Source organism: Danio rerio, chromosome 8 (assembly GCF_052040795.2).
Source record: "Danio rerio strain M-AB ecotype USA chromosome 8, GRCz13ab, whole genome shotgun sequence".
In the NCBI taxonomy this organism is placed as follows: Eukaryota; Metazoa; Chordata; class Actinopteri; order Cypriniformes; family Danionidae; genus Danio; species Danio rerio.
The window spans coordinates 42,393,104-42,420,403 of record NC_141028.1 but is presented as its reverse complement, the minus strand read 5'-3'; the positions used below and the strand labels follow the sequence as shown (position 1 = coordinate 42,420,403).

Sequence of the window (27,300 nt, the reverse complement as noted above, 5' to 3'; positions counted from 1 at the left end):
CATTGAAACTGCGCTTGCAATTTTACTTGCGCGTGCCAATTGTTGCTTGCAAAAAAAAAAAAAAAATGTAATGCATTGGAGAAAACCAGGCACCACTCATCACCAGGCTAATACCATCCCTACAATGAAGCATGATGGTGGCAGCATCAAGCTGTGGGGATATTTTTTAGCAGCAGGAACTGAAAGACTAATCAGGATAGAGGGAAAGTTGAATGCAGCAGTGTATAGAGACATCCTGATTAAAACCTACTTCAGACTGCTCTTGACCTCAAAATGGGGTATGGTTCATCTTTCAACTGGATCTTTCCAACATCTTTCCATGGCACACCGCCAAAATAAGGCTTCACAACAACTCGGTGAATGCCCTTGAGTGGCCCAGCCAGAGCCCAGACCTAAATCCTGAACAACCCTGGAGAGATCTGAAAATGGCTGTACGCCCTCACTTCCCATTCAACTTGTTAGAGCTTGAGAGGTACTGCACAGAGCAGGGTACTGCACATGTACAAGACTTATGTACTGTACATGTGATTTTTCAGGTTTTTTTATTTTGAATAAATAATTTATTTTGAAATAAATGGATTTAATCCATTTTGGAATAAGGGTGTAACATAAAGAAATGCGGAAAAAGTGAAATGCTATGAATACGTTGCACTCCATATTGCTATATCTCTCTTTTAAATTAATATTTTTGTACACATACAATAGTTTTTCTGCATCAATGAAAAAAAAAATTTAACTAATTTAACAAAAAAATAAATAAATAAATAACTAAAGATCATAGTCCAAAAAAAAATAATACTCCCACATTAATATGTTGGGGGAAAATGTTAAATACAAGTTTAATAAACAGGAAAATATCAACAAAAACATAAAACAATATAATTTTTTGTTGAAATGTTATAGTTTGTGTGTGTTTGTTTGCAATGACTTATTTGAATTTAAATATATTATTGTTCTATTAAAGATGTTAGCTTGAAGTCTAAAACATGAGTTGATGTACCTATCTGCTCCAGCTACTTCATTTTAGTCTGTAAAATTATTAACTTGAGCAGAGGCTAGAGGTTTAACATATTTAACATAATCTACTAGAGTTAATAATGCAAGATCAATTTAAATAATCTGAAAAAAGTACCTCATTATTAAATGTATTATGTCTATTACAAAGTCAGTTTGAAGATAATCAATACAAGGCATCAGATTCTCAAAGATAAATCTTAAGAAAAAAGATAAATCTCTTGCAAGAGATGCAGGTAACCAGGCAACAAAATAATTCTGAGCCTCTTGACTTTTCCTTAAACACTCAGATCAAGACAGGTAGAGGTATTTGAAATAGCAATGATAATTTGCATGTGGAATGCTAGATCTGAAGAATTTGTGTCCTATGGGTCATTTTAATGGAATGTCCCAGCTAAGGGGACCCACTAGTAGACACTGTGTCACACCAAGACATTTCAGAAGACATCGGACATGATGGAGAACTTACCTGCAGACACACTGAAAAACACTGGAGGGCTTTCCAGCATTTTATGTAAAAAAATATCTGTTTGTGAATATACTATGTTTTATTGTTCATGTGGAGATGTCAAATGATTCTGATTACCTTTTACTTAAAATCAGTGAGTGTGAGTCAGATCATCTGTTTCTTCTTTTAAAACAGGTCACCGGCTATGGATTTTAACCACAACAGATGATAACAATTGAATCTTACTTAATGAATATGAAATAATCAAATTTGAAAGAGCTTAAAGTATACTTAATTATCTGAAGGATTGATTAAATATTAATTTGTAGAGCCTCTTCTGTATACTAACAGAAGACAGACATGAATGAAGTACATATGATTGAATAATGGAAGTTGGTGGTTGTAAAGTTACTCATTATATTTTGTAAATATAAACTTGAACCTATAAACTCAAGGCTTATTCTAAAATATCAAATTGGCATTAGCTACTTTAACATCTAATGTAAATTAGAACATCATAAACTACATACATAGTCTACACTACACCAAATCTCTGATAAACCAGTTTTGTATAGTGGTACACTTTTGCTAGATAAAGAGATTATCACAGGGATCTTCCACTTAGCTAATCTTGACAGTGTTAGCAGCAATTTTTAACACCATGAAGGTCCTACTGGAACTCAGAGAAAATGAATCTGTCAAAAAAAAAAAAATCTTCATACTCTGAAAGACAGAGATGCAGACCACTGACAAGAATTTGTGTTTGCTGTCCTTGTTGATGTTTCAAACTACCCAGATTCACTTCTTGTAGACTTATTTTCCCTCTTTACCTAACATGTACACTGATACCCAGGAACTTGCCACATTGGAGCAACACATTGGAACAACATTGCACAACAACCATTCTCTGTCTCAAAGAGAAATATTATTTGCTCACTGTGAAGCAGGAATTTGCAAAAATGGAGCCTTTCAGACCAAGCATTGCGATGATTGGACTGTGTTGTCAGATATGGCCACTGGGTGCTCACCTCCTTGCAGGCACACAAATAAGATATTAATATTAGGTTAGATTTAGGTTGTGACATCAGGTGACCAAATTTCAATGTCTAGTCAGCGTCTAAAGACAATGTTATTTTGATGTCCAATAACGACGTCAAACGTTGTTGTTATTTGGTTGATTTTAGGTTGTGTAGGAAAGTGACCAAAATCCAACATCATATTGATGTCAAATACTGACATTTATTTGTCAGGTATGGCAACCGAAATGCAACAACAGATAGATGTCATAGTGGTAAAGTCCTCACAATGTTAAGCTGTAACATCAGTAAACACTGATACTTAGTTGCTGGGTGCTGACGTCAATTTTAGGGTGCTTTCACACCTACACTTTTGTTTCGGAACGTATCTCGTTTGCCCAGTTAGCGCGGTTCGATTGGCATATGTGAACAGGGCAATCGCACTCTGTTCCGCGCCAAAGTAATCGCTCCGAGATCGCTTGAGTGAGGTGGTCTCGGCTCGATTGAAACGAATCCTGGAGCGGTTCGATTGCAGTGAGAAAGCGATCCGATCCGAGCGCGGTTATGTTACAGTGTTTTATGGATATGTAATAGACTTACGGCTACATGAAGAGAGAATTATGAGTAGGGCGGGAAGTTTCGCGAGTCTCCAGATGCCCGCAAACGAGTGATGATCTCCCGGTAATCTCGCGTCTCTCTCCCAGTCCTCAAATAGGCATCGTCGCGCAGCCTTCTCACCCCTCCCCACCGTGTCTCTCCTCAGACACGTCACGCGCGCGCACCCTGTCAATCACCACCAAACCACCACCTCCTGACAGCTGAGCGGGACGCTGCAAAATAAACCCTGACACTCTGACCAATGTAAGGAGAGTTTACTCGCACGTGACTTGTTTTAGCTCTTTTGGTCCGATTAGAAACTTTGCAGTCTGAAAGCGAACCGCTCCAAGAGCAAAGAGCAACAATGTAACAATTTTAAACTCTGTTTCGGAACAACTGAATCGATTCACAGGTGTGAAAGCACCCTTAATTTCCAAACAAAATGCAACATCAACGTCCATCATGTGGAAATCCTGTGCCTGCTTGGCACTGTCATTAAGGTTATTTGGTTCTGGTTCTTTTTAGTTCTGAATTATTTGAAAAGAATGTAATTATGAACATATGTCATTTATTTATATAAGCTTGATGACATTATTGCACAGCAACTGAATATAATCTTTTTTAAAGCAGCATAGGGGCAAAAAATACATATAATATTATTAAATCCAAACAGGACGACGATGTGGCGAAGTGGGTAGCACATTCACCTTATAGCAAGAAGGTCGCTGGTTCAAGCTTCGGCTGGGTCAGTTGGCATTTCTGTGTAGATTTTGCATGTGTACCCCATGTTCGCGTGGGTTTCCTCCGGGTTTGCCCCACATTCCAAAGACATGTGGTACAGGTGAATTGGGTAGGCTAAAATTGACTATAGTGTGTATGAGAGTGTATGGATGTTTCCCAGTGATGGGTTGCTGCTGGAAGGGCATCTGCAGCGTAAAATATATGCTGGATTTGCTGGCAGTTTATTCTGCTATGACAACTGCAGATTAATAAAGGGACTAAGCTAAAATGAAAATGAATGTGTGAATGAATTAATAAATCCAGGTTTTTAGAAATCATGCTTATCACTGTGGGCCACTTCAAGCCTCTGGGCCCTTTCTGCTGAGCAATAAATTGTGCTTAGCTCTCAGTTAGATCCAGACTGAAGATTCAGAAAAAATATGATTTATTAAATGAAGTACATTATTAATAGCTATATAAATAAACCAACACAAGAAACCTTTCAGCACATTTCTCTGTTTGTTGCTCATGTTACAACAACCATTCATACTTTTTCTTTTTTTTTTTCTGGATTCAGCATCTGGATTCAGTTAGCAAGTGTGTAACGAGGTATGTGAGCAACAATGTACTAAAACAGTTTTTCGTTTAAGAGAATCTTTAACAACATGTGCAGTGGTGATGTAGCTGTGAAAAAAAAACAAAAAAAAAAACAATGTGCTTTCACATATAATCCTAATCATGCCTTTGTCGTTGAATACACAGGCATGAACATAAACTGAACATGTAAAACGTATGCACATGACGTCACCTTTTGTAACCTACTCCAAGTCAACGCGGTATTGTTTTCAAAAGTCAACTCATTCTCAAACAGTAGTTTCCTGCCCTCACAAAACTCTATATTATTGCAACCAGAAAACGTATAACATTTTAGATGGAAATTGTGTCAATCCATTTGAACAGGGATCACTGTCATCTCTACAGAAAAGGTTTTGAGTGCAATTCATATTGGTATCCATAAAGCAAGCTTTATTTTTATCTTTCAGGTGCTGTGAGTCATCTGAGGGCAGATAAACTTGTGTGGAGGAAATAGCTGACAGAACTGCAGTGACTGTTCTATACCAGATGTATTTAGATTGTTTTGAACTGTCACTGTGTAGGCGGCATGCTGCTGTCCCTGCTGTCATTTACAAAAACAAAAAATTCCATAAGACAAATTATCAGTGGAGCACTAGTGTATGAGACTATTAGAGGTAAAATACAAATAAACCTGACTAAACCTGTATAAAAATAAAAAGGCACATTTGTATCTTTAAACAGTGCATTTACATGCATATTCATGCATATAATGTCATATAAACGCATTAGACTTCTTTTAATTAGTTAAAAGTCAAATATAGCCAAAATCCCATAAGTAAAGGCTTTTGTTTTTGCCTAATGTGTTGTGTTGAATAAAAATGCATTTATTGCGTTCTAGCAGTTTTTGTATGTGCAGGTTTAATTGTGCACATGAGGTACACATCACACACTAGAGCAGGGGTTTTCAAACTTTTAGGACAACCCTTACAGTGCATAGCATCAATTATATTCAAAACATATATACAAATTACCCGATTTAGTGTGATGGCTGAGTCTGTCTCTGGGAGGACAACATGCTAATCTGTGGTTGGATTTCTGACACGACTAACCGTAAATTATCTTACACTGCCAATAAGATTGAGCCATAGCATATTTGCTTTTGATGTACGTACATGCAGAAAATGCTGCTTCACGGTCCGTGTACGTTATGTACATTTGTTTTTCATTTTCAAACGGAATAAAGGAAATTGAGAACACGGCCGTTTTTCCGTTTTTCTTTTGCTCACGAGAAAACAAAAAAACGAGATTTTGGCTGGATTTTCGTTTTTTGGTTTAGGGTAGGTAAACGGATAAACGACTTTAAAATTCATTTTACACATGTAGGCGGTGCTGAAACGCCCACTTTCCTCTAATTGGTCAACCAAATCTGAGCTCGTGACGTCGCCCCCTCAAAATAAAAGCCTACACACAGGCTTTTATTTATTATTATTTAATTATATATAAACTAAGTTTACATATTCTATTATTTGAACCACACACAGTTAGCAGGCTTACATTCATTGCATATGTATAAATTAAATAAAAACGTAAATTAGCAGTATTCTTAGACATTTATCATTAAAATAAGGTCATATCACTGCCAAGCTTCTTGCTGCTGTGCACCTAATGCTGAGCAAAGATAGCCATTTCCGAGCAGCAACTGGTTTGTATGATTATTTCAGAGCAAGTGCTTTATAATAATAATAATAATAATAATAATAACAACAACAATAATAATAATAATAATAATAATAATTATTATTATTATTATCACTTACTAGTGTTTTTATTGTTTAGTTTTTTTTTTCTTTTTAATAGTTGTTAGCAGAACCAGAATAAGAACACATTAGGCCCTGCTATAAAAACAAAGGTTACCATTTGTTTTTATTTTATTTCTTCATATTTTAATTATTATATATTGAAATTATTTATTTGATAAATAATACTATTTTATTGCAACGCCAAAGTAGGCCTATCTTATTATTTTTTTGTAATTTGCTGTTATTGTTATTGTAGGCTACATGGCAGGCTATGCGAAATATTTTAAATAACATTCACTCGTCGTAACCTTACTAATTCGAGAGCCGAGCCTAAAAAAGTGTAAGTGCAATAAGCCTGTACAATAAAGTTAGCCGCAATGCATATTTCTAGCGCATTCTTTCACTCAACAATTATTGCTGAAATAATGAAATAAATTTCAAATTAACTAATTAAACACATTATAGTTGATAAAAAATAGTGCCTAGTAGTTCCGATAAACAGATGAGCTCTCTGCATGTGCGTTGCGCTGATAATTTGACATTGCTCTTCTTGAGAAAGTGCTACATTGGGCCCTGCTTATTTTAAATATAAGGTTGGTGATAAGTAATTTTTTTTCATTTATTTTTTTGCACATTATTTTGACAATAAATAAGGCACCCAGTATTTCTGATGCACAGTCTCTTTTATGGCTACACTAATGAATTAGAGGACACAATCTCAAACAAAACTTGATGCTTGTTTACATTATCTAAAGTCATTTCTTACGAGGTAGGATCTGTTGTTGTAAAGCTTATATATTTCGTTTTAATATGCAAATAATTTTCTTTAATTTGTAATAGGCCTATATTGTCCCTCATTGCATAAAATAACCAGCCTTTGTATTTAATATATTTGTAAATTGTCCATCCAGTTTGATGCAAGCTAAACAACATTTTTGCCCGTTTTGCTTATTAAATGAGTGATTTTCACGGAGAAACAAATCATCCATCCACACAGTTTTCTATAGGAACTGTGTAAACAAAAATATACACTTCATCGTAGCCTATAGGAAAATGTATCTGTTTAGAACCAATTTTGTTTGGTATAATTAAAAATATTAAAAATACAATAAAAATAAAAAGGAAGAATAACAATTGAAGTGCAATGCTTCAAAATAAGATTCAATACGCTGCATGCAGCGCCAAAACACAAACTGGTTTTTTAGTTTAATAAAATAATAATATGAAATTAAAGAGAAATATTCATAGTTCCATAACTGTATTATAACTGTATTTATCCAAATGACAAATCATCCGTTGCGCCAGTTTCACTTTTAATCAAGAATGTGCCAGAACAGCCTAGACTCTTCTAAAAATGAGGAAATTTACAGATTACCTCGGAATAAGAACTCGGTCTGTGAAGGATGCAGAACACAGAAACTCGTTGAGAATGGAGATGCATGTTAGATGTTTTATATCTCTTTAGATATTGTAAATAAGCAACAAGTTTTTATTGAGATTGTGTCATGTCTTTTCTTTGACGCACGCGCTGAACAGCTCCGAAAAGGCGCCTCTATTTAGCCTGTAGCCTAAATAATAGTTTAGATTTTATAACATATAATGTTCCATTACTTTAAATGTATAATGTTTTTTAATATTTATGGATTATATAAAATATATAGTTTTTCTAAATGCACTTTGATCATTCAAGGATCATGCGTTGCATATTCTTCTTATTCTTCATTAGGCTTGATCCGTAAATTGTGTATTTTATAAACTGATCGTTTATAAGGACTAAGCTATTAATACCTGTAATTCCTCGCACGGAAAAGTCTTGATGAAAGAAATAAAGAGTACTTAATTCGGTATAGGCATATAATTCGCTTATTTCTGCGCGCATCGCGTGCTTTACCGAATTACCTTTTTTATTATTTTATGCAGTAAATGCATCTGGCAGCACCGAAAAGAGCAAATGCCAAGTTATTAGCGCAGCGCACAGACAGCTCGTCTGTTAGTCTGAACCAGGGGTTTTCAAACTATTCATTGCACATCCACCGATCCTATTGTATTTTATTTAGGATAAACCACTTATTTAAAATATTCCGCAGCCTGCCATGGCAAGGCATATACGTGTATATATATATATATATATATATATATATATATATATATATATATATATATATATATATATATATATATATATATATATAATGCCACAATAATAACAGCAACAAATAACAAAAAAATAAGACAGACCTACTTTGGTGTTGCATTAATATCTTAAAGAGCGTTTATAATATTATAAACATAATATTTAATAATTTAATAATTATATTTAAGATAAACACCTTACCTCCATTTAATAAACACTTATTTGCCATATTCTGTTAAATTGAAGTTTAAAGTTTAAGTTAAATCATTTAAGTTAATAACTAAATAAATAATAATATTAATAATGATATTAATAACTATAATAATAATAAAAATAATAATAATAAATTATTATTTTATACAGAGTATTATTTAGGCCTACAATAGCCCTGAAACAATGTAAACCAGGTGCTGCTCGGAAAAGGCTATCTTTGCTCAGCATCAGGTGCACAGCAGCAAGTTTGGCACTGAACTATGAATGTATTTTAATGGCAAATGTTTAATAATACTACTAATTTACGTTTTTATTTAGTTAATACATACGCAATGAATGTAAGCCTGCTAACTGTGTGTGGTTCAAATGATTGAATATGTAAACTTAGTTTATATAGGCTAATTAATAATAAATAAAAGCCTGCGTGTAAGGCTTTTATTTTGAGGGCGAACGTGAAAGTGGGCGTTTCAGCACCGCCTATATGTGTAAAATGAATTTTAAAGTCGTTTATCCGTTTTCCTACCCTAAACAAAAAAAAAAACGAAAATCCAGCCAAAATCTCGTTTTTTCGTTTTCTCGTGAGCAAAAGAAAAACGGGAAAACGGCCGTTTTCTCAATTTCCTTTATTCTGTTTGAAAATGGAAAACAAATGAACAAAACATACACGGCCCCTTCACAATGCCAAGTTCTCTGAGCCCTGACTGTGTGGTTGAGTTGAACATTGAGTATGTTTACAAGGCCAACAATACTTTAATACGATTAAGACAATGCTCTGATTAGAGTCAACCATGTAAAACGATTTTTGATTACCTTAATCTGACTAAAGTCATATTTGAACTAAACTGAAATGAAATTAAGACTTGGGGTATGAATATATTAGTGGCATTATTGAAGTAAACACTTTGTTTACTTCATTATTGAAGTAAACGCACATTTTGTGACAGGATCCACACACACATTATAAAATGCTGAGGTTTTTTCTTTTACTTTCCATTCGGCTTTCCATAAAAAAAAAAATAAAAAAACACTCTTCCACCAGTTCACAGGGCAGTGAAGGAAATGTTTATGAGTAAAAGTGAAACTTGAAACAAACTGCAGTAAAGTCGAAAAATTAAAGATAAAAAACCCAAAATTACATAAGTCTTTGCAGGAAACATGACTAGCCAGGTGATGCAATATTCAAAAAGCACTTTGCGTAACACCTTAATTATATTATTGTCTTATAAAGCCAAACTACTGATGTCCATGTAAACATAGTCAGTAATGTCTTCAAAGTAAGTGAAAGATCCAAAAGGGCATCAAGCTGATTTGATTCAGAAAGGTACTTTTTTTTTTTTTTGTCAGACGGCTCACCGGTTTGACTTTCATTCATTCACCGTCATTAGCTTTAAAAAGCCCCCGGTCCATTTTATTTGTAAATATTTCACTGGAACGCATTAACCCTAAAAGTGCCTGATAGTTAGCTGTGGAGCTAACGTTAATCATATTCCCTCTAGCGAACGCATAAAAATCGTCATCATAATTTACTCGAGTGCATGCCTCAAAGTTTCGCGCCCCCCCCCTGCCAACAGTTTAAAAACCCCTGCACTAGAGTATGAGTACAAAATATTGTGGGTGCCAATCGTTACCTGTGAATTTGATCAAGACTCACACCGAACAAATCCATGTCAGTCAGATGGCCTCTAGACAGTCCATGGCCAAATAAAGTAAAAAAATAAATAAATAAATAAAAAAAGTATATATATATATATATATATATATAATCCAGGTTAATTTTATTTTATTATGGTCTTGGCAAGCAAAACATGTTACTTGTGACATCTGTCAGAATATCTTATTTTATGTATGGAAAGAATGAAAACATGTGAACTGCACACAAATGAAAAAATGACAAGTTTTCATTTTTGTATGAATGATCTCTTTTAAAATGAATGTAGCAGCATTGATTTAAACCCCTCCTACTAAACAAGTCTGGCTTCATGTGAAAACTCGTGCTTTATCTTATGACTTTTATGGCAAAAAAGAAAAAGAAAGAAAAAGACAGAAAGAAAGAAAGAATTCCCTACTCTTTTATTAGTGAAAATGATATGGTGCCCCTAATTTTAAACCATACTGATGTGTGAAATGGCTAATGAATGCATTTTTATGTTTTTTTTATTATTATTATTATTTTTAATGTGAGGCAAGTATGAGAATGTTGCTTAATAGGTGCCATCACAGAATGCTGTGGTGTGATATGAAGTGTTCATTTATTTCTCATTGGTTGTTACAGGGACTGTCTATTGCAGCTCTGTCTACATTATAGCCTTCATTAAAAGTTAAGCTTAACATTAAAAGTTTTTGTGTGCTGAGTATCCTGTTTAAACATATGTAAATTATACCTACTGTAGATTCAAAGAAAAAAAAAAAGATGATGATAAAAAGAATATTGCAGATGAAGAGTTTGATCTGAGATCAAAGTCCAGCACTCAAGGCTTGATGGATGGATTCAGCAACATAGTCCAGGTTACGACTATTAATTGCACTAATATTAAAACACCCGTTGGGTAATAAGTAGATGTGTTTCTTCTGAACCAGAAACTCAACCTGTTGAACTGACAAAGAAGGTAAGAAAGAATTACTTTCTTGAAAGTTTTTCAACTGCATCTTTAATGAATTATGTATTGAGATCCTCCTGTAATGTATGCTGAACTACTGAAAGTATAAAGTAGCATTATAGTGTCCCCAGGAATGTATTATGTATCACTCACCATTGAGTCCAAAACAGCAATATAACCCTCCCGGTTTTAAAATGCGGTCCCAACACCCCGGAACACCCAAAAGCCTCAGTCTCTCACGTAAACGTTCTCGGATAAGCATGCAGCGTTCAGCCATGGCCTTCACACTCTCCTGCCTATAAATTAATTAGAAATTAAATACATCAATAATTCAAACTCATTTGCTGAATAATTTAATTAGTAAGCCTTGGGCATTTGTTCATCTAAGAATTATCACTGCATAATACATGTGAACAAGTGAACAAGATCAACTTTTCATCTTCTAATAATATGACATTTCATTAGAGAATGATTTTACATTGCACTTAAAACATTTGATCTAAATGGAAATGGGCACAGTCATGAACAATATTTGTTTGGAGAGCTTTGATATGAAGAGGCTGTGCAAATAAAACGTTATGATGAAAAGCCTTTTAGGGATTTGTTTATTTCTGGCCTCATATCCCGAAAAAAAGAGAGGGGTCTGGATGCAGACCTGGTGCAGTGCAATCTGAGCTGCATCCAATGCTTTTTAATGGGCTGACCTAACCCTACCCATCACAGTAACGTCACTCGCTCCATTTAAGTGCATTGTGTCTGACATTGCGTTGCTGAGTGATGCAATTTCAGCTTGCATCATAAAGGCTGCATCCAGATACTATTGGAAAAAAAAAAATTATCATATACATTTAAATGAGTAGCTTAATGCAAACAGTAGCTCTAACGCACGTTATGCAGCTTCAATTCCATGATGTATTTGAGACATTTGTATTCAGACTATAGTTTGTTTCTGGTGTAGAACAAAAGGTATTGATCCATTGCCAACAAGTAAGTTTATTGCTCATACACGACAAGTAATGCAGTTCTTGTAATGGAATTAATTTTTAGCATTTTGTCAGTCTTTCAGCTATAATCAAACTTGTACATGCAAGCTTAAATATGCACTCAATAGAGCTAGTGCCATCAATGTGTGGGTTAAAAGTCTCATGAAATATAAATAAAGTTTTTTTGATGTTAGCATTTAGGAAATCTTTAAGCTAGTGCACCAAAACAGTGCCAAAATATTTTGTTTAGAACATATACAACTCAACCGCTTTCTCTGGCCAAGCAGTGATCTAATAAAAGGCATTTGGCTGTTTTCTGAACAGGGGAGGGGCTAAACTATGCCCCACCCTCTCTTCACGTTTCTGTTGAGATTATGTCGAACATCAAATAAAAATGAACGTGTTAAAGCACTTCACAGGACCTTTAAGGATGGGGTTAGGTGTATGCATTAAAATGCATTACATGCAGTCTCAGCACTGCATGTGCACCTGGTTTGCAGCCATACCCTACATGCTATGATTGACTGTGTGATATTTCTGGACAGAAAACTAGTGCTAATGTTTAAAACACATTTTTACAGAATACATTTTTAAAATCAATTTACAAAAAGATCAAATTTGATGGTGAGTTGTCTGATTTTCAGAGATCATTTTTTTTCTGTGAGTTGTGTATTAAAATAGAGCAATTGTGCTTAGATCAACAAAAATGTCTTTCAGAGATTGCCTGAATAAGGAGGTCTGAGGGAAATTAAAAATGGATTCAAGACTCTTTCACCAGACTCTTGAATAAACTTGACATTTCAAGAGCCGGATTGTAGACTTTAAAAGATAACTAGGAGGAAGTTTGCACACATGAACACTAGTAAAACACATGAGAGTGAAGAGTCTGAGGACAGGTAATTAAATGCCAAGGCATGTGTTTTTCCAAAATATAGACCTGACAAAGTGCTGTGGCGACTGTGTGCTTTGATACTGGTGAGTACAGTAAGTGGAATTGTGATTAGTAATCCGGTAAGGGAGGCTGGCATGACCGTGACAGAACCTCCCACTTCAAGGCCCACTACTGAAGCCCGAATCCTAGATGTTGTAGGGTTATTCTAAGCCTCTGGGTGCTGGGGCATTAGGATGGGATGCAAGGAACTCGATAGAAGGTTGATATTATACCAATCTCTGGATCTTTTCATCTTCTCCTGTTGACAAGGAATTCCAGCTTACCACCACTGCGTTGAAAACTTGGGATCTCTTTCAGAGGATATCCCATCCTACTTTATGATGTCGAGATCATCTCCAGAACAAGGCTCTGTGGAGATACAAGGAGAATTTACTCCAGAGGATAAGGTAAGATCAATAAATCTGGGACTAAGCTTCTTGCAGGGCAGTCTGTGGCTGAAAGCCAAAGCTTCTGTATTGAAAGGAAAGTTGATGTAGGGGCTCTGGGGACATTCGCTTACAGTTGATTTCAGCATGCCAGAAATGTTGGTGAGTTGAATACCAGACCCGTTCACTCTCCCAGAACCAGTGTTTTAAAGGTGGTACTTATGATTGCTCCCCTGAACAGGGGAAAGGGGAGGTTGGCAAGTGATTGCACACTAGAAGGGAATGAGATCCATGTTTGAATAATGAGTGGAGTTCTGCATGTCCTAAACAAAACAATTAAGCAGTTCCAGTTCCTGTCTTCTTGTCATTACATCTTGTTGTCTTATGGTGTGTATACAACAAATGAGTGATAGACCTTCTCAAGCCAGCGTCTCCATTCTCTGAGGGTGAATTTGATGCCAAGTAACTCTTCATCCCCAATATTGTAGTTCTGCTCCACCAGGCATAGGTATTTGGAAAAGGTGACATATGGATGGAGACATAAAATCATACAGCTCCCACTACCGATGTAGATCATACAGCCTATAAAATGAAGGAATTTTTTTGAATTGGGATAGATTAAATTTGGGGTTGACATGAAGGATTGTTGGAGTGTTTTCAGGGATGTTTTCATGGGAGGCTTTACGAGTCCTGGACAGAGACTAGGGATTGCTCTTTAAATAATAGGTGAGTAGAAAACTTATGGAACTGTGGCCTTAGTAGAAGTGTTTGTAGAAATTCAAGAAACCCAGGAATCTTTGAAGTTGGGTTGTGGCCAGGATTTGATAGATTCCACATTTTCCTCATCCATCTTGATAAAGTGGATTCTTATCTGGGAACCCAGGAACTGAATGGTGGATTGGTGAAAGGTGCATTTCTTAGCTTCGATGTACAAATAATGCTTTCGGGAGCCATTAGAGAACCTCTGAGATATGCTGGTAAAGTTTGTCCTTGTTCTTGAAGTATGAAACAGAGCAGTGGAGAAATCCCTGGAAATGTCATTTGTGTATTCCTGGAATACAGAGTAAGCATCGATCAATTCATATGGCATAACAGAGTACACATAGTGGCCAGAGGGTGTCACAAAAGCAGTCTTCCACTTGTTCCCTCACGTATCTCGATGAGGTTATAGGCACTCATGAGTTCCAGCTTGGTAAAAATTGAGGCTCTGCAAAGCTGTTCGAGTGCCGATGGGAAAAGTGGAAGTGAAACATGACAGTGAGGTTGTTGAGTTCTTGGTAATCAGTGCAGGGCCTCAAGCTTTGATCCTTTTTTGATGCAAAGAAGAAGCTGAAAGCAGCAGGGAAGTGGATGGTTCAATGTAACCTTATTGAAAGGCTTCTTCAATATACTCCTTCGTGGCCTTCTGTTCTGCTCTGATGGAAAGTTGGTATAATTTTCCTCTGGGCACTGGATGATAAAGTAGGGGTATTCCTTATGGATACAGACAGTAGTGGAATAATCGAGAATCAGTTATTCAATGTCTTCTTGATGAAAATTACCTTATGGAAGCTTGATGGTCCATGCACATTTGAACACTTTCTTATCCGAGGGGACCGGTTTTAAATTGTATCTTATACAGGCCGTTGCTGACTCTCTTTTTGTGTCAGGCAAAGATGAAGTTGCCAGCTGACTCAGAATTGATCGGCAAAGTCTGTACTTCTGTAATGGTGCACTGGAGTTCGTACCAAACAGGCATATTTATTGAACATACGTATGAGCATAAGACTCATGTAAACTGATGAATAGCAATGTAGACTGAGTTTAGAGTACTGTGCTTGTGTTGATTGATATGGAAAGTTTATTGAAGAATCTTGTCATGTAAAGCTGGATCATAGACTTCATGTGAAAGTACACAATAAAAAGTCATGTCATATGCTTTATGGTACTTTAACTTGTTTTAATGTTAATCAGGTTTCAACTTTATTTTATGTTATACATAAACTATTAAGTTTCTTTAATTGATGTAAGTTAAAAAAAAAAATGTATAAAATTTGCTTGATTTAACGTAAAACTGTGCTCTTATACTACTATGAAACAGGTGACTATTAAGATCAAGTATGAGTTGTAAGTATTGTGGTGATTTTGAGTGCTGATTGTTGAAAGCAACCTAAGGTGACTGACACAATGCAATAAGATGAAATATATATATATATATATATATATATATATATATATATATATATATATATATATATATATATATTTTTTTTTTTTTTTGTTTTTTTTTTTGTTTTTTTTGTTTTTCTATTGCTATTTAGTACTGTTCTTAGGAAATAACAGCACATACTTGGATGTATCCCTGAGGATAAATTAGGTGCAATTTGACTTGTTCTTCAAATTCTTAGCCCTTATGTTGACTTACTGGTCAAAATGACCAAGTCACCATTTAACAGCAGAAAATATATATACATTTTTTATTATCTAGTAATTTTAGATACTTTTTTTTAAAGATACCACAAGATTAGAAGAAAATGAATAATTTTCTATTTTTTATGAAGACTGTACACATTTAGGGCAGGGATTATCAACACTGTATCTGAAGAGCTACCTAAGATCAGAGTTAAAGCTTAATGGACCCTTTTCACAAGATTAACCGTCATCACAATCTTAAATCCTAGAACGTTTTTAATATTTAGATAAAAAAAAGAAATGAACATTTAAATGCGTTTATAATTGTATTATATCATCTTTTCTTAGGTGAGGTGTTTGTGATGCAGCGTCTATAGGGCTGAGAGTAAATTTGACATTCTCTCCTCTTGCTGCCGTCATCAGTTTCACACACATTTTTTTTTTTTCTTTTTTTACATTTTCTGAAAGTCTTGATTATTGTTTCAGGAAATAAAGTTGTAAGAAATTATTTGTTGTACACTCCTATTCACTGCAGTTGAATTTTATCCAACCATGACACCTTCCGCTACTGAGAAGCCTGGAAATTTGAAAAGGGTCTATTCCGCAGGAAGGTAGCTCTCCAGGAACAGGGTTGGTGACTCCTGATTAAGGGTAAGCCTTAATTGTCCTTGAGGTCAATTTCAACCCGTTGGCTAAAAAACAATTTTTACATCACAAAAACTACAGGTACACAGTGGCACACAAATAAATTTTTTAGAGGTTTAGTATGCGGGTATTTTTTGACACGGAGGTCAATCTGTGTGTACAGAATTTTAGGACAACACAAGAGTTAATACATCATGCTTCCTACTGGAGCATCAGTCAGTAACTATGTTCCTATCCATCCACATGTTTATGTTTAATGGAAATGGAAAGATGTGCATACATTTTTGTAAATGTGCATAAAAATCTAGGATAAACTTTGTTTTGTCTCATAAGTAAATATGCATAAACTACTATGGAACAACATTTACAGAATAAATACTAGCATGTACGTAAAAAAGTCATCAATTCAGCGGTTATCTTCTGAGGTGAAAGTAATATATTATACGAGAATAAATGGCAAATTCCATTTTCTTATTTATATCTGGTGCTAGTTTTTAAGCATGAGACAATTTAGTTCTTTATGAATCAATGGAAACAGTGATCTATTTGTAAATGTTTTATGCAATGTTCCAGTAATTATAAAACAATGTTCTCTGTAAAACCTACTGTAATTATAATTTGCAAAACATAGCTTAATTTTTTTTAACATACTTTGTGCATTTTGTAGTTTTTGTAATGTTTAAGTCCTTCAATTGACAAATAAAGGCAAATATGGTCAAATAGTGTAACTATGAAACAAAAGCACATATTTGTACCAGATGTGTGCTATTAATAATAAAAAAATTGTACTGGATAAACTGGACCTAGATGTACACAAACTAGTTCGGTTGTGCTCCGCTCTTCTATACTAAATAAAAGAACCAGACATTTATTTAAATCACATTGAAAACATCATGATACTACATTTACTACTACTGACTACTACTACTACTAATAATAATAATAATAATAATAATGATAACAATAATATCATGTATATATTGTACATACTGTACAATGCTTTTATTATTCATACTGTATGTATAAGTACATCAGTAAGTTCAGAAAGAATGAAGTGCAGACATGAAATACAACATAAATATTTTGCGTAATGCATAATGCATTTGATCTTACCACTCTACCAGATGAGCAGGGTTACTTAGAATAGTGGCAACCACTCTGGCACCTTCCATTGGAGGGCAGGACCAAAGTGTTTGCACCATCTTCTCAGCTTGAGATTGTACAGCCAAGACATTCTGCTTTAATACACAGAGAAGATGCCCCACTCTCTCACCTGTGAATGTGAATTTCCAATATAAGTCTAGTGGTAACATGATTCAATCATAAATCACATGTTATTAAAAATCATATCATACGATAGAGGCCAAAATTGTGTGAAAAAGACTGAGCGCAGAGGAGCTCAAGCCCCAAAGAGACACAGTGGTGAAGAGGCCAGGCATCTTGCTCAAGAGAACCACTGCACAAGCCTTGGGCAGACATCAAGAAGAATGGAAACAACTTGCGTCTCTAATAAAGAGAAAGAGGGAAAAAGAATTAAAAGACTTCAAGGTAAGAAATCCATAAATATGAAATGCTATTGAAGCACTCTGTCACTATTAATTCTTGAATTATGTTTTATCTGAACTAACCGCAATGACATAAAAGCAATACAGCATACATTGTCAATGAACTAAACACATTCTGATGTAAAAGGCATATTTGGCTTGATTCTTCTCTAAAACACTAGACCAGGGGTCACCAATCTTGATCCTGGAGGGCCGGTGTCCCTGCAGGGTTTAGCTCCAACTTGCCTCAACACACCTGCCTGGATGTTTCAAGTATACCTAGCAAGACCTTGATTAGCTTGTTCAGGTGTGTTTGATTAGGGTTGGAGCTAAAATGTGCAGGACACCAGCCCTCCAGGAACAAGTTTGGTGACGACTGCACTAGACAATACACTTACTGGCACAATTCTAAATGTTACTTCACTCCAGCAAAAAATCTTTTGCATGTATTGAGACGACATAAGATGTAGCTTTGTATGATCCAGAGATTTAGAGAAAAATGTAGTCAAAATGTATTTTGCTTCAAGATATATAAAATGCATTTCTTTCATGTACATGTGTGTGCGTGCATGTGTGTAAAGACAAGTTTAAAAGGTTTACGTAAAATATAGTAAACTATTGTTGTGTTATAAGGTTTTACAACAGCGACAATATATACAATGTTTTATTACATGATGATTATTTCATCTTAAATAATCATTCACATGCAGTAAATAAAAGTCAATTCACACAGCACAGATGAATAGCAACAAACAAGGCTGTCAAAGATTGTTGAATCAGTGTGTTAACCCTGTCGTCATCTGTTGCTGTTGGTCATTGGAGTTTTTTCACATGATCAATCTGTGTTTATTGGATCATGGAATGCCTGAGAAGTGTGATATGATTTCCAACAAGCAGCAACAAACTGACATAATCTGAGGGACTAGATGGGCTTCATGTAAATTTCTTTAAAGCTCTGAGATGCCTATTATTGTGCATGGAATTCATGGGGTAGTGTAAACATGAGATATTTGAAATAATTTTACAGATATTTACTGGTACGACTGGTATGTGTGAAAGAATCTAATAGCCCTTCACATCGTGATATTGGTAAGTATCTGGAAAATTTTTGGAATTGCTTTACTGGTAAATTAGAAAGTGCTGTTCACACAGGCAAGGACACACTGTAAACTTTAGCATTCATACAGCTGCTTTTGTCCAAGACAAACCAAATTACTTAACTATAGGACAGAAATGTTGTCACTATTATTCAAAAGCAGAATCGCCAACCGCAAAACTGTTATGTTTACACATTTGACTAAATTACAAAAAGCCAATTCTGTGGACGGTGAATGAATTCAATAAAGAAATATGCAGGAACACATTCGTATGTCGAGTCGTACATTTGAATTTGTGCTGCAGCTTGACCTTTGAAATGAAAGAATCTGACTCACCGGAGCATTCCTTCACGCGTAGGCATACAGCTGAATGCAGAACTTGCACGTAAACTCATATCTGTTTAACATAAGCATTTTATCGATCAATTTTCCTACACCATTCACACAAACCAGCATTCCTGGAAATTACCAGTGATGTTACAACTTCTCGTTCTGGAAAATTGGCAGAATTAGGTCCAATCCCAGTTCTATGTTTGTAACCCCACCCCTTCCCATTAGCCCTTAAATCCGAATGTGAAGGGGAAGGGCTTTAAAATTTACCCCAAATAATTAGGACAGCAGCACCTGCACATGTCATCAGATGTCATCGCGATCTCTTGCTTCAAATGAGATCAGACGATCGTGACTGCAATAGTTATTCCAGTTGTGTTATTTTTTGGTATTTATCTTCAGGAAATCGCTGTAGGCATATATTATGTTATCATAACCATATAATATGGCAGGGTTTTTCAAAGTCTTAGACAGTGGGCCTCCCTTTTGACACAACTTATCCATTGGCGCCCCCCTCCTCCCAAACACGCACGCACACACGCAAACACACACACACACACACACACACACACACACACACACACACACACACACACACACACACACACACACACACACACACACACACACACATACATATATATATATATATATATATATATATATATATATATATATATATATAAAGTATATATATATAAAGACAAAGACAGATGTCAGACTATTAACTCACTTTTATCATCATTTGCATGAAAGTGCAATTATTTACAGTGTAATAACAAGTATTTTAATGTAACGTTTTTAAAACTAGGATGATGGTTCAATATGAATAGAAAAGATCCAAGAACTGTCCATCCCAGTCAAAACAGTCAAAGTTTTGCGGGTCTCATGCTGTCATTAGCCAAAATATCTTGACAAACCACACATAAAGGTCGTGGTTCATCAGCTGGTCCTGTCCATGTAAATCCTAAACTCAAATACTGATCATCATATCGTTGTCTTTTGAGTTTAAGCCCTGAACTTGAAGGCTTTGAATCGGGGGGTCTCAGAAACCGATCCATTGTATTAGCAGGCATTTACCTGTACTGGCGGGCGATTTTTTTCGGGATTAATTTCCACAATTTCCCCAAAGACGATGGACAGGGAAAATCATGGGTGAAATTATTAGAGGGGTTGAATGTCTTTTCAAGGTATATGCGGGAGTACATTTGTATGCATTTCAAAACAGAGATCATGTTTTACAAATACTGGTGATTTTAGTTTAATTTGATGAGTAATTATAATATAGACAAAACTACAGTTAAAGCTATCCGCCTTCCACAAACAAGTGCTCATCATGGTCATTAATCTGTAAGCATAATATATCCCCAAATTGTTGTTTATTTTGGAATAATAGACCATTTATACAAACACAATTCTCTGTTTTGTAATTGGTTTGACAACAAAATAAATTTGTTTAGTCAATTATACAATAAAGAAGGTATACTTTTCTTACAATTAAGTCCTTGCTCATAACAAAATCTCAATAACCCAGCAAGTTTTCAACTGTAAATACCAAGGAGTAATGATAGAGCTATTCATGCTCTTTTCCAAAAAAAAAAAAAAAAAAATCATTACCTTATATCCAATTTGATTGGATGTCTTTATTAAAGGGCGAATTGAAGAAAAGTGTGACTTTTTCCACAGAAATATCATGTTAAAAATATAATTAAAGAAATATCCTATACACTCATTCACAGGTTTTATCCAGCAAAAATGTTAAAGTAGGATTGAATAAAATTGTATTTTTGTAATGAATATGAGGAGACAGTTTTACACTCATTTTTGGCATTGTACGTAGTCAGTTTATGGGGTGAGGTGCAAAAATATATTTATAACAATTATTTTGTGTTCAAAACCTCTTTCATCAATATAGAAAATTGTACATTTGTGCTTTACTTGATTATCCTAGTCAAGAGGAAAATAGTTTGATTTATTTAATTTGCTAGTTGTTAACAAAATTGTACATTCATAAATGTAAATTTACTAATTAGAAACCAAATATTCAGGTATTGATGACTGACATATGCTTGTATAATACCAGTATCGGAGACTCTAAACAAGAAAGCATGACCCACTTTAAAAATGTGTGAAGTCCACAATGTATTTAATTGTTACATAAGTTATATTACAATTTTTATATTTTTATTTTGTTTATAATCACCCCTTTGCATGTATATTTTTTGTATTGTAAAATGTTTTTTGTTGTTCATGAAAAAAAAAAAAAAAAAAAATATATATATATATATATATATATATATATATATATATATATATATATATATATTTATTTATTATTATTATTATTTTTCTTTTTTTTTTTTCCACGAGTAGGAGCTAATGTATGGTTCCAGACTTGAGAAAACCTCATGAACATTAAATGACCCGTAATTTGATGGGGCTCCCGCATTGACCGATAGCAACTCGCCTGTACAATTACCTCGTCATTCACTATATCTGACTCTGAATAAAAAGAAAGGAGGGGGTTACCACAGTTTACAGACGGAACTACTAACATAAAACTAATCCTGCTGGATGTTAAATAGCCTAGTTAATCTTGCTCACGAATGGCTTGAATGAGCAGATCTTATGCTGTTGGCTGCGCAGCTCTGACGTTGCAAACACTTTGTGTAAAACAAATTTTCTGCACAAATTCTGCAAATCGGTATTATTTTTTAACTGCTGTTTTATTTAGGCTACGTCAGTTTTACACATTTACGAACAACGTCGTTCTGTCCAAATTATGGCAAAGTTGACAGTGAGAAAGTCTGCTTTCCTGAGGCTGTCATGTTTCTGCGACTCCTAGCGAAACCGGAAATAGCAATACATTGCTTTGAAGGGAGCTTCCGGTGTTCAATTCCGCTGTGATAAAGGTCTATAAGATTGTAACTGTACTGTGTATTTACACCGTGGCCATGTTCATCTATGTAAACACAAGAAACAACATTATGCCAGATACTGTAAAAAGGCCATTACCAGCCACTAGACTTTTCTGACAGGATATTTCAGTGTCATCAAGTGACAGAATGTTGTGAGACTGCTGTACTGGAATTATTATTATGGATTATAGATCGTAGAATTTAGCGTTTTTTATTTTAGCTTTTTTTTTTTTTTTAAGCATGCCGGTAAAACACGAACACAGTTATGAATATATTAAAAAATGTTTGTTGAAAAAATACGTAATAATGACAAAAAACACAAATTTGTGGATCTCCTTCAGGGTGCAGTAATACTGGCGTTGTGGCTGGTGTATTCTGGGAAATTTTCGTACCCCTTGGTTTCGAGTGTGGTCCTGAAAAATCTCCTTTCAAAGGGGTGTATAACTCTTCCCCTTAGCCCTACGCCTTCAAGGCAAAGAGAATTGGGACACCCCTACCTCTCGTTTTGCACATTCCCGTGAAGGGGTAGGGGTGTAGGGGGAAAAGTTAAGGGGTAGAATTGGGATTGGGCCTTAATTTACCTTTATTTTCAAAAAGGGTCTGTTCACACACAAAATAAAAAAATAAATAAATAAATAAAAAATAAAATCGCCAGTAATTTTCCAGAAAAGTCTGCATGTGTTAAATGGGCTAGCATTAAAGGTTGTAACTTCTCCAATTTCTATGATCACATCCAGGCAATTTAGTACAATTTCGTTATCCTCTAATGACGGTTGGGTTTAGGGGTTAGGTTGGGTGCCATGCCTCCTTTTGAAAAATTCACATTTTCATACAACATTGGCTACAAAACTGACAAAACTCACTGTATGCATCAAAGGGCTTTGATTACAAAATTGTTCACTCATTTTATTTACAGCAATAATTGAAGCACACAAAATAAAAAATGTAATTAGAAATTTGAATAACAGGATTATTTGTTTGTTTTAGAGAGCACAGATATAATAACTTGAATGATGGATCAAACCCATTTAAGAAAGTTTTTTTAAACCTTAGAAAGTCTCTCACCCTAAAGATTGTTAATGTATAAATGTTAATTTTAGCCTTGGGGTTTACAATGTATATATTTTATAATTAACTTCATAAAAAAACTGTTGCTTGTTATTTAAGCTACTTATTTTAAAATGAGTTGAAACGACACGATTCTAAAGATTTTTTGGGGGGACAACTTTTATGATTGATGTTGAATCCACTTATATTTGTAGTAAGAGATATGTGAACTTAACTGTTTTGGGATGACATGATGGAATTGTGTGTAACTTTTTACAGTGTAATTGGGAAATATGTTATGCTTGATTTTTTAAACCATACCACCATGACATCAGCAACACGTTTCCAGTCCTCCTGGGAGAGCTCAGCACCAGTGGGATTGTGGCCCGAAACAAACAGGACCACCACACAATGCTCTGGAGTGTTCTCCAAGTCTTGCACCATGTTTTCCACACACAGTCCATTGGAATCTGCATTGCCGTACCGATATTGTTGCACATCTTTAATCCCCGCTGCCAAAAATGTGTCTGTCAATGAATCTTTGGGAAAAACAAACAAACAAAAAACATGTATGATGGCTGCATTACATTGAGATATTTTGAGAAATTCTTCAGGTTGGAGAAGAAAGAACTGAAACTTTAGATTTCAATTAATACACAATTTTTACGCTTTGAACACACCATCACAGGTACTGGGGAGCAAAATGGGTCCACTCCAAGGGGAATTTGAACGGTACCAGGATCTCAGCAACTCGGCACCCAGACGCACTGCTCCAGTAAATCCAATGGTTTGGATGCCAAACACCTATTGTATGGCCAAACACATTTAATGAGCTAGAGATTTGTTAAATCAACCTAATCCACCACATAATACTTTTTTTTCTTTGCCATAGAATAAAAACCTATCATTGCTTAATAAATTGTGTAAATCTTTGTGTATAAAAATAATAGCAGGCCAATTGGAAAAAAAAAATGACTGACTGACAATCCACATGAGTTGTATACGAATATCCCCCACGGTGAACAAGAAAAACCCCAGTGTGCGTTTGATTGGTCACAATGTTTCCTCCCTCCATTACCATGCTGACTGTAGTAAAATGCCATGGAATGATTAAGCAAACAGAACCATTAGCCCTGATAGTGAAAATTGGCCATAGAGTGTAAGGAACTGAAATGAACTGCATGAGAAAAAGGTCATTAATAATAATAACAATGACCCTTATAAATATGTCCAAAAACAAACCAACCATATCATATCAATTCCTAGTGTTGGAAATGGATCTGTAAAAACATTTCTGAAGATTTGTGTTACACTTAATTAAGCCACATACAGTTGCGTACAAATATGAGAAAATTTATTTTAGCAATACATTCTATCACAACTTCAAAGTTACTAAATTTACTTTGTAATCTTGTTTTAGGTACATTTTATTAGCTTTGCTTTTCTTAAATAAAGAAAAGCTTCTAAAGTAAATGCTTAATTTAAATCAACACCAATGTGAATTTCTTAATGCACTCTGTACAAAAACAAATCACCTTAAAACAAAAGTACCTAGCTGAACAGGGACCTCAGTACTTTGTACAGAATTATACAAGAATTAAGTATGAATGAGTCATTTTGAGGAAATAAATAAATAAAATTCTTTTTGGAAATGGTCCCATCGCATGATATGGGGATACCAGTAAGGTAAGAAGATTTCTTAGAATCCAAATGAAAACTGATGGACAAAAATTTGATAACATTTCAATATTGCCTGAGCTAACTTTTGGAATTGCATCTGTTTTCAGTAGTAATTAGCAGCTAATTCTATGTGTTTATATCAGCTTATCTAGATATCTTTTAGCAGCATAAGCACATAGCAAATCTGGGCCAAATAAAGAGCAAATTATAACAGAATGAGGAATTCTCACTTTTAATTTGCTACTAAATAGCTCTGACAGTTTTATTTTATTTTATTTTATTTTTTTTTACCATTTATTGGTATTTATAATGCACATTGTAAATGTTGTTCCTAATCCATATAAAAACCTTACAGCTAAAGCATCCACCCTAATCCCAGTAATAACTGTAAATTAGAAGGCAGAAGTCATTGGCAATAGTAAATATACTATTGTCCCCATACTAAACATTTTACCTTGTTTTTGAGAACACCGTACCAAGTGCAAGTTACAGCTGAAGTTGCAAGATGAGAGAAAAAACATATAGAGTTTAAAACTGACAAATATTAAGAACTATGACGTGAATGCCACAATGTATTATGTGACATGACTTAAGGAGCTGGCGATTTCTGTCGACATAAGGGAACCTGGAACAAAAATTAATACACACGTGTGTGTGTGTGTGTGTGTGTGTGTGTGTGTGTGTGTGTTTGTGTGTGTGTATATATATATATATATATATATATATATATATATATATATATATATATATATATATATATATATATATAAATAATATATGTGTGCGTGTGTGTGTTCAAGTATAGTGGCAAAATTTACAGGTAAAGCAAATAACCTGCAGATTATACATTCACAAAGACCACTGAACTGTAAAGAGAGGGTGGAAAAAAGTGGCTGCACCCCTTAAAAACAACTAATTATACAAAAAAACAGCAAACAGCATTAAACAAAAAAAATCCATTAGGTGAAAGTGCCACAATTGAAAGGTTTGAATGTTTATATCTTATTTGCAACTTTGCATACTGTAACACTAACTGAACATACTGATATCAACATTATTCAGATACCATTTTTTTTTTTTAAATCATGTTAAGTACATCTAAAGGGTAATATTTATCATTGGGAACAGTTGGTGTTAGTTTCTATTCTAGTTAGTTCCCATGTATTATGTCTATTATTAAACCAATTGCGTCACTTCTTTGTAATGCTGTAATCAAAAGCTTTTTGCAGTTTACAACTTCCACACTGACATTTCATGATAGTGTTGACGAAAAACGGTTTTAAACCATGTACAAACAAACCACACACTATATATGTACAATACCAAGCTTTCACAGCGCTATCAGTTTATTCAGCTTGCAAGTGTCTATTTATCAAAAGCTGGAAGTAGGGTTATTGGGGTAGTGTTCAACGTGTGCATTTAACAGCTGTAGGATGATAGTCTACTGTGACATTGTTACTGAAAATAATTAAAAGTATGTTACCCTGCTTTCAATAATGGCGGGGCTATCTTTGCCCAATGCAAGTTCAGTTGCCCTCCTGGTGAATTCTGGGATCCCAAGGATGGGTGGGTACTCTGGGGTTAAAGTCGGGTCTGTGGCAATTTGCAGTTTAATTTTGCGTACAAGTGGAAGCCACGTGGTGTGTCCTTGCTCCCCAACATACTCTGGTCATATAGAAAAGTATATTTTATTATGAACAGCCAATAAAACAAGTAGTGAACTGAACTTTTGACATTTCTGAGGATTAACTAATATGTCAAAAATATACTATTGATTATGCTGTTATGTTCATGACGTTTGGGCCACTAGTGTAAAATTCACCAGCATGTTGACTTTCCTATGCATCTTATTCTAACACTATAATATAAATTACGAGCACACACAGCTTAAATCTCAGTTTTTATTTCACACGTTTGTTATACTGGTCTATAATATATACTGTATATATTTAATGTTAATCATTGATGCAAGTTGTAATCATGTCACGTGTGGGGAAAGGCTGTAAAATTACTCACCCCTCCCAGCAAGATTCACTTTATCAGGGTATGTGTCTCGTTTGAAATCCTCTATAATCTTCAACTTGGAAGACATGAAGACTGCACCATTAAACACAGAGCTAGATGACAATTCGTGCTGGTGCATTACTGGTGTTTCTCCCTCTACAAACATGTCATTCTCCAGCTCCTTGTCAATGACAGTAAGCAAGGGTTTGTTTACTGTCTGTTGCTTGGAT

The 27,300-nt window shown here is 34.8% G+C and overlaps 1 protein-coding gene and 1 long non-coding RNA gene across 3 annotated transcripts; one reads left to right on the top strand and one right to left on the bottom strand.

Moving 5' to 3' along the window:
* Window positions 1–10,275: 10,275 nt before the first annotated feature.
* Window positions 10,276–27,284, bottom strand: got1l1 (glutamic-oxaloacetic transaminase 1 like 1). 2 transcript variants are annotated; one of them, NM_001123304.1, is given in 8 exon segments: window positions 10,276–11,111; window positions 11,268–11,410; window positions 17,564–17,723; window positions 17,806–17,956; window positions 23,708–23,925; window positions 24,067–24,190; window positions 26,550–26,731; window positions 27,083–27,284. In NM_001123304.1, coding segments are annotated over 8 exon segments (1,272 nt in total). In that variant the 5' UTR covers window positions 27,237–27,284; the 3' UTR covers window positions 10,276–10,971.
* Window positions 15,701–17,845, top strand: LOC141375884 (uncharacterized). Its single transcript, XR_015498306.1, has 2 exons — window positions 15,701–16,416; window positions 17,024–17,845. It is a non-coding gene; the product is annotated as an uncharacterized LOC141375884 (long non-coding RNA).
* Window positions 27,285–27,300: the final 16 nt, after the last annotated feature.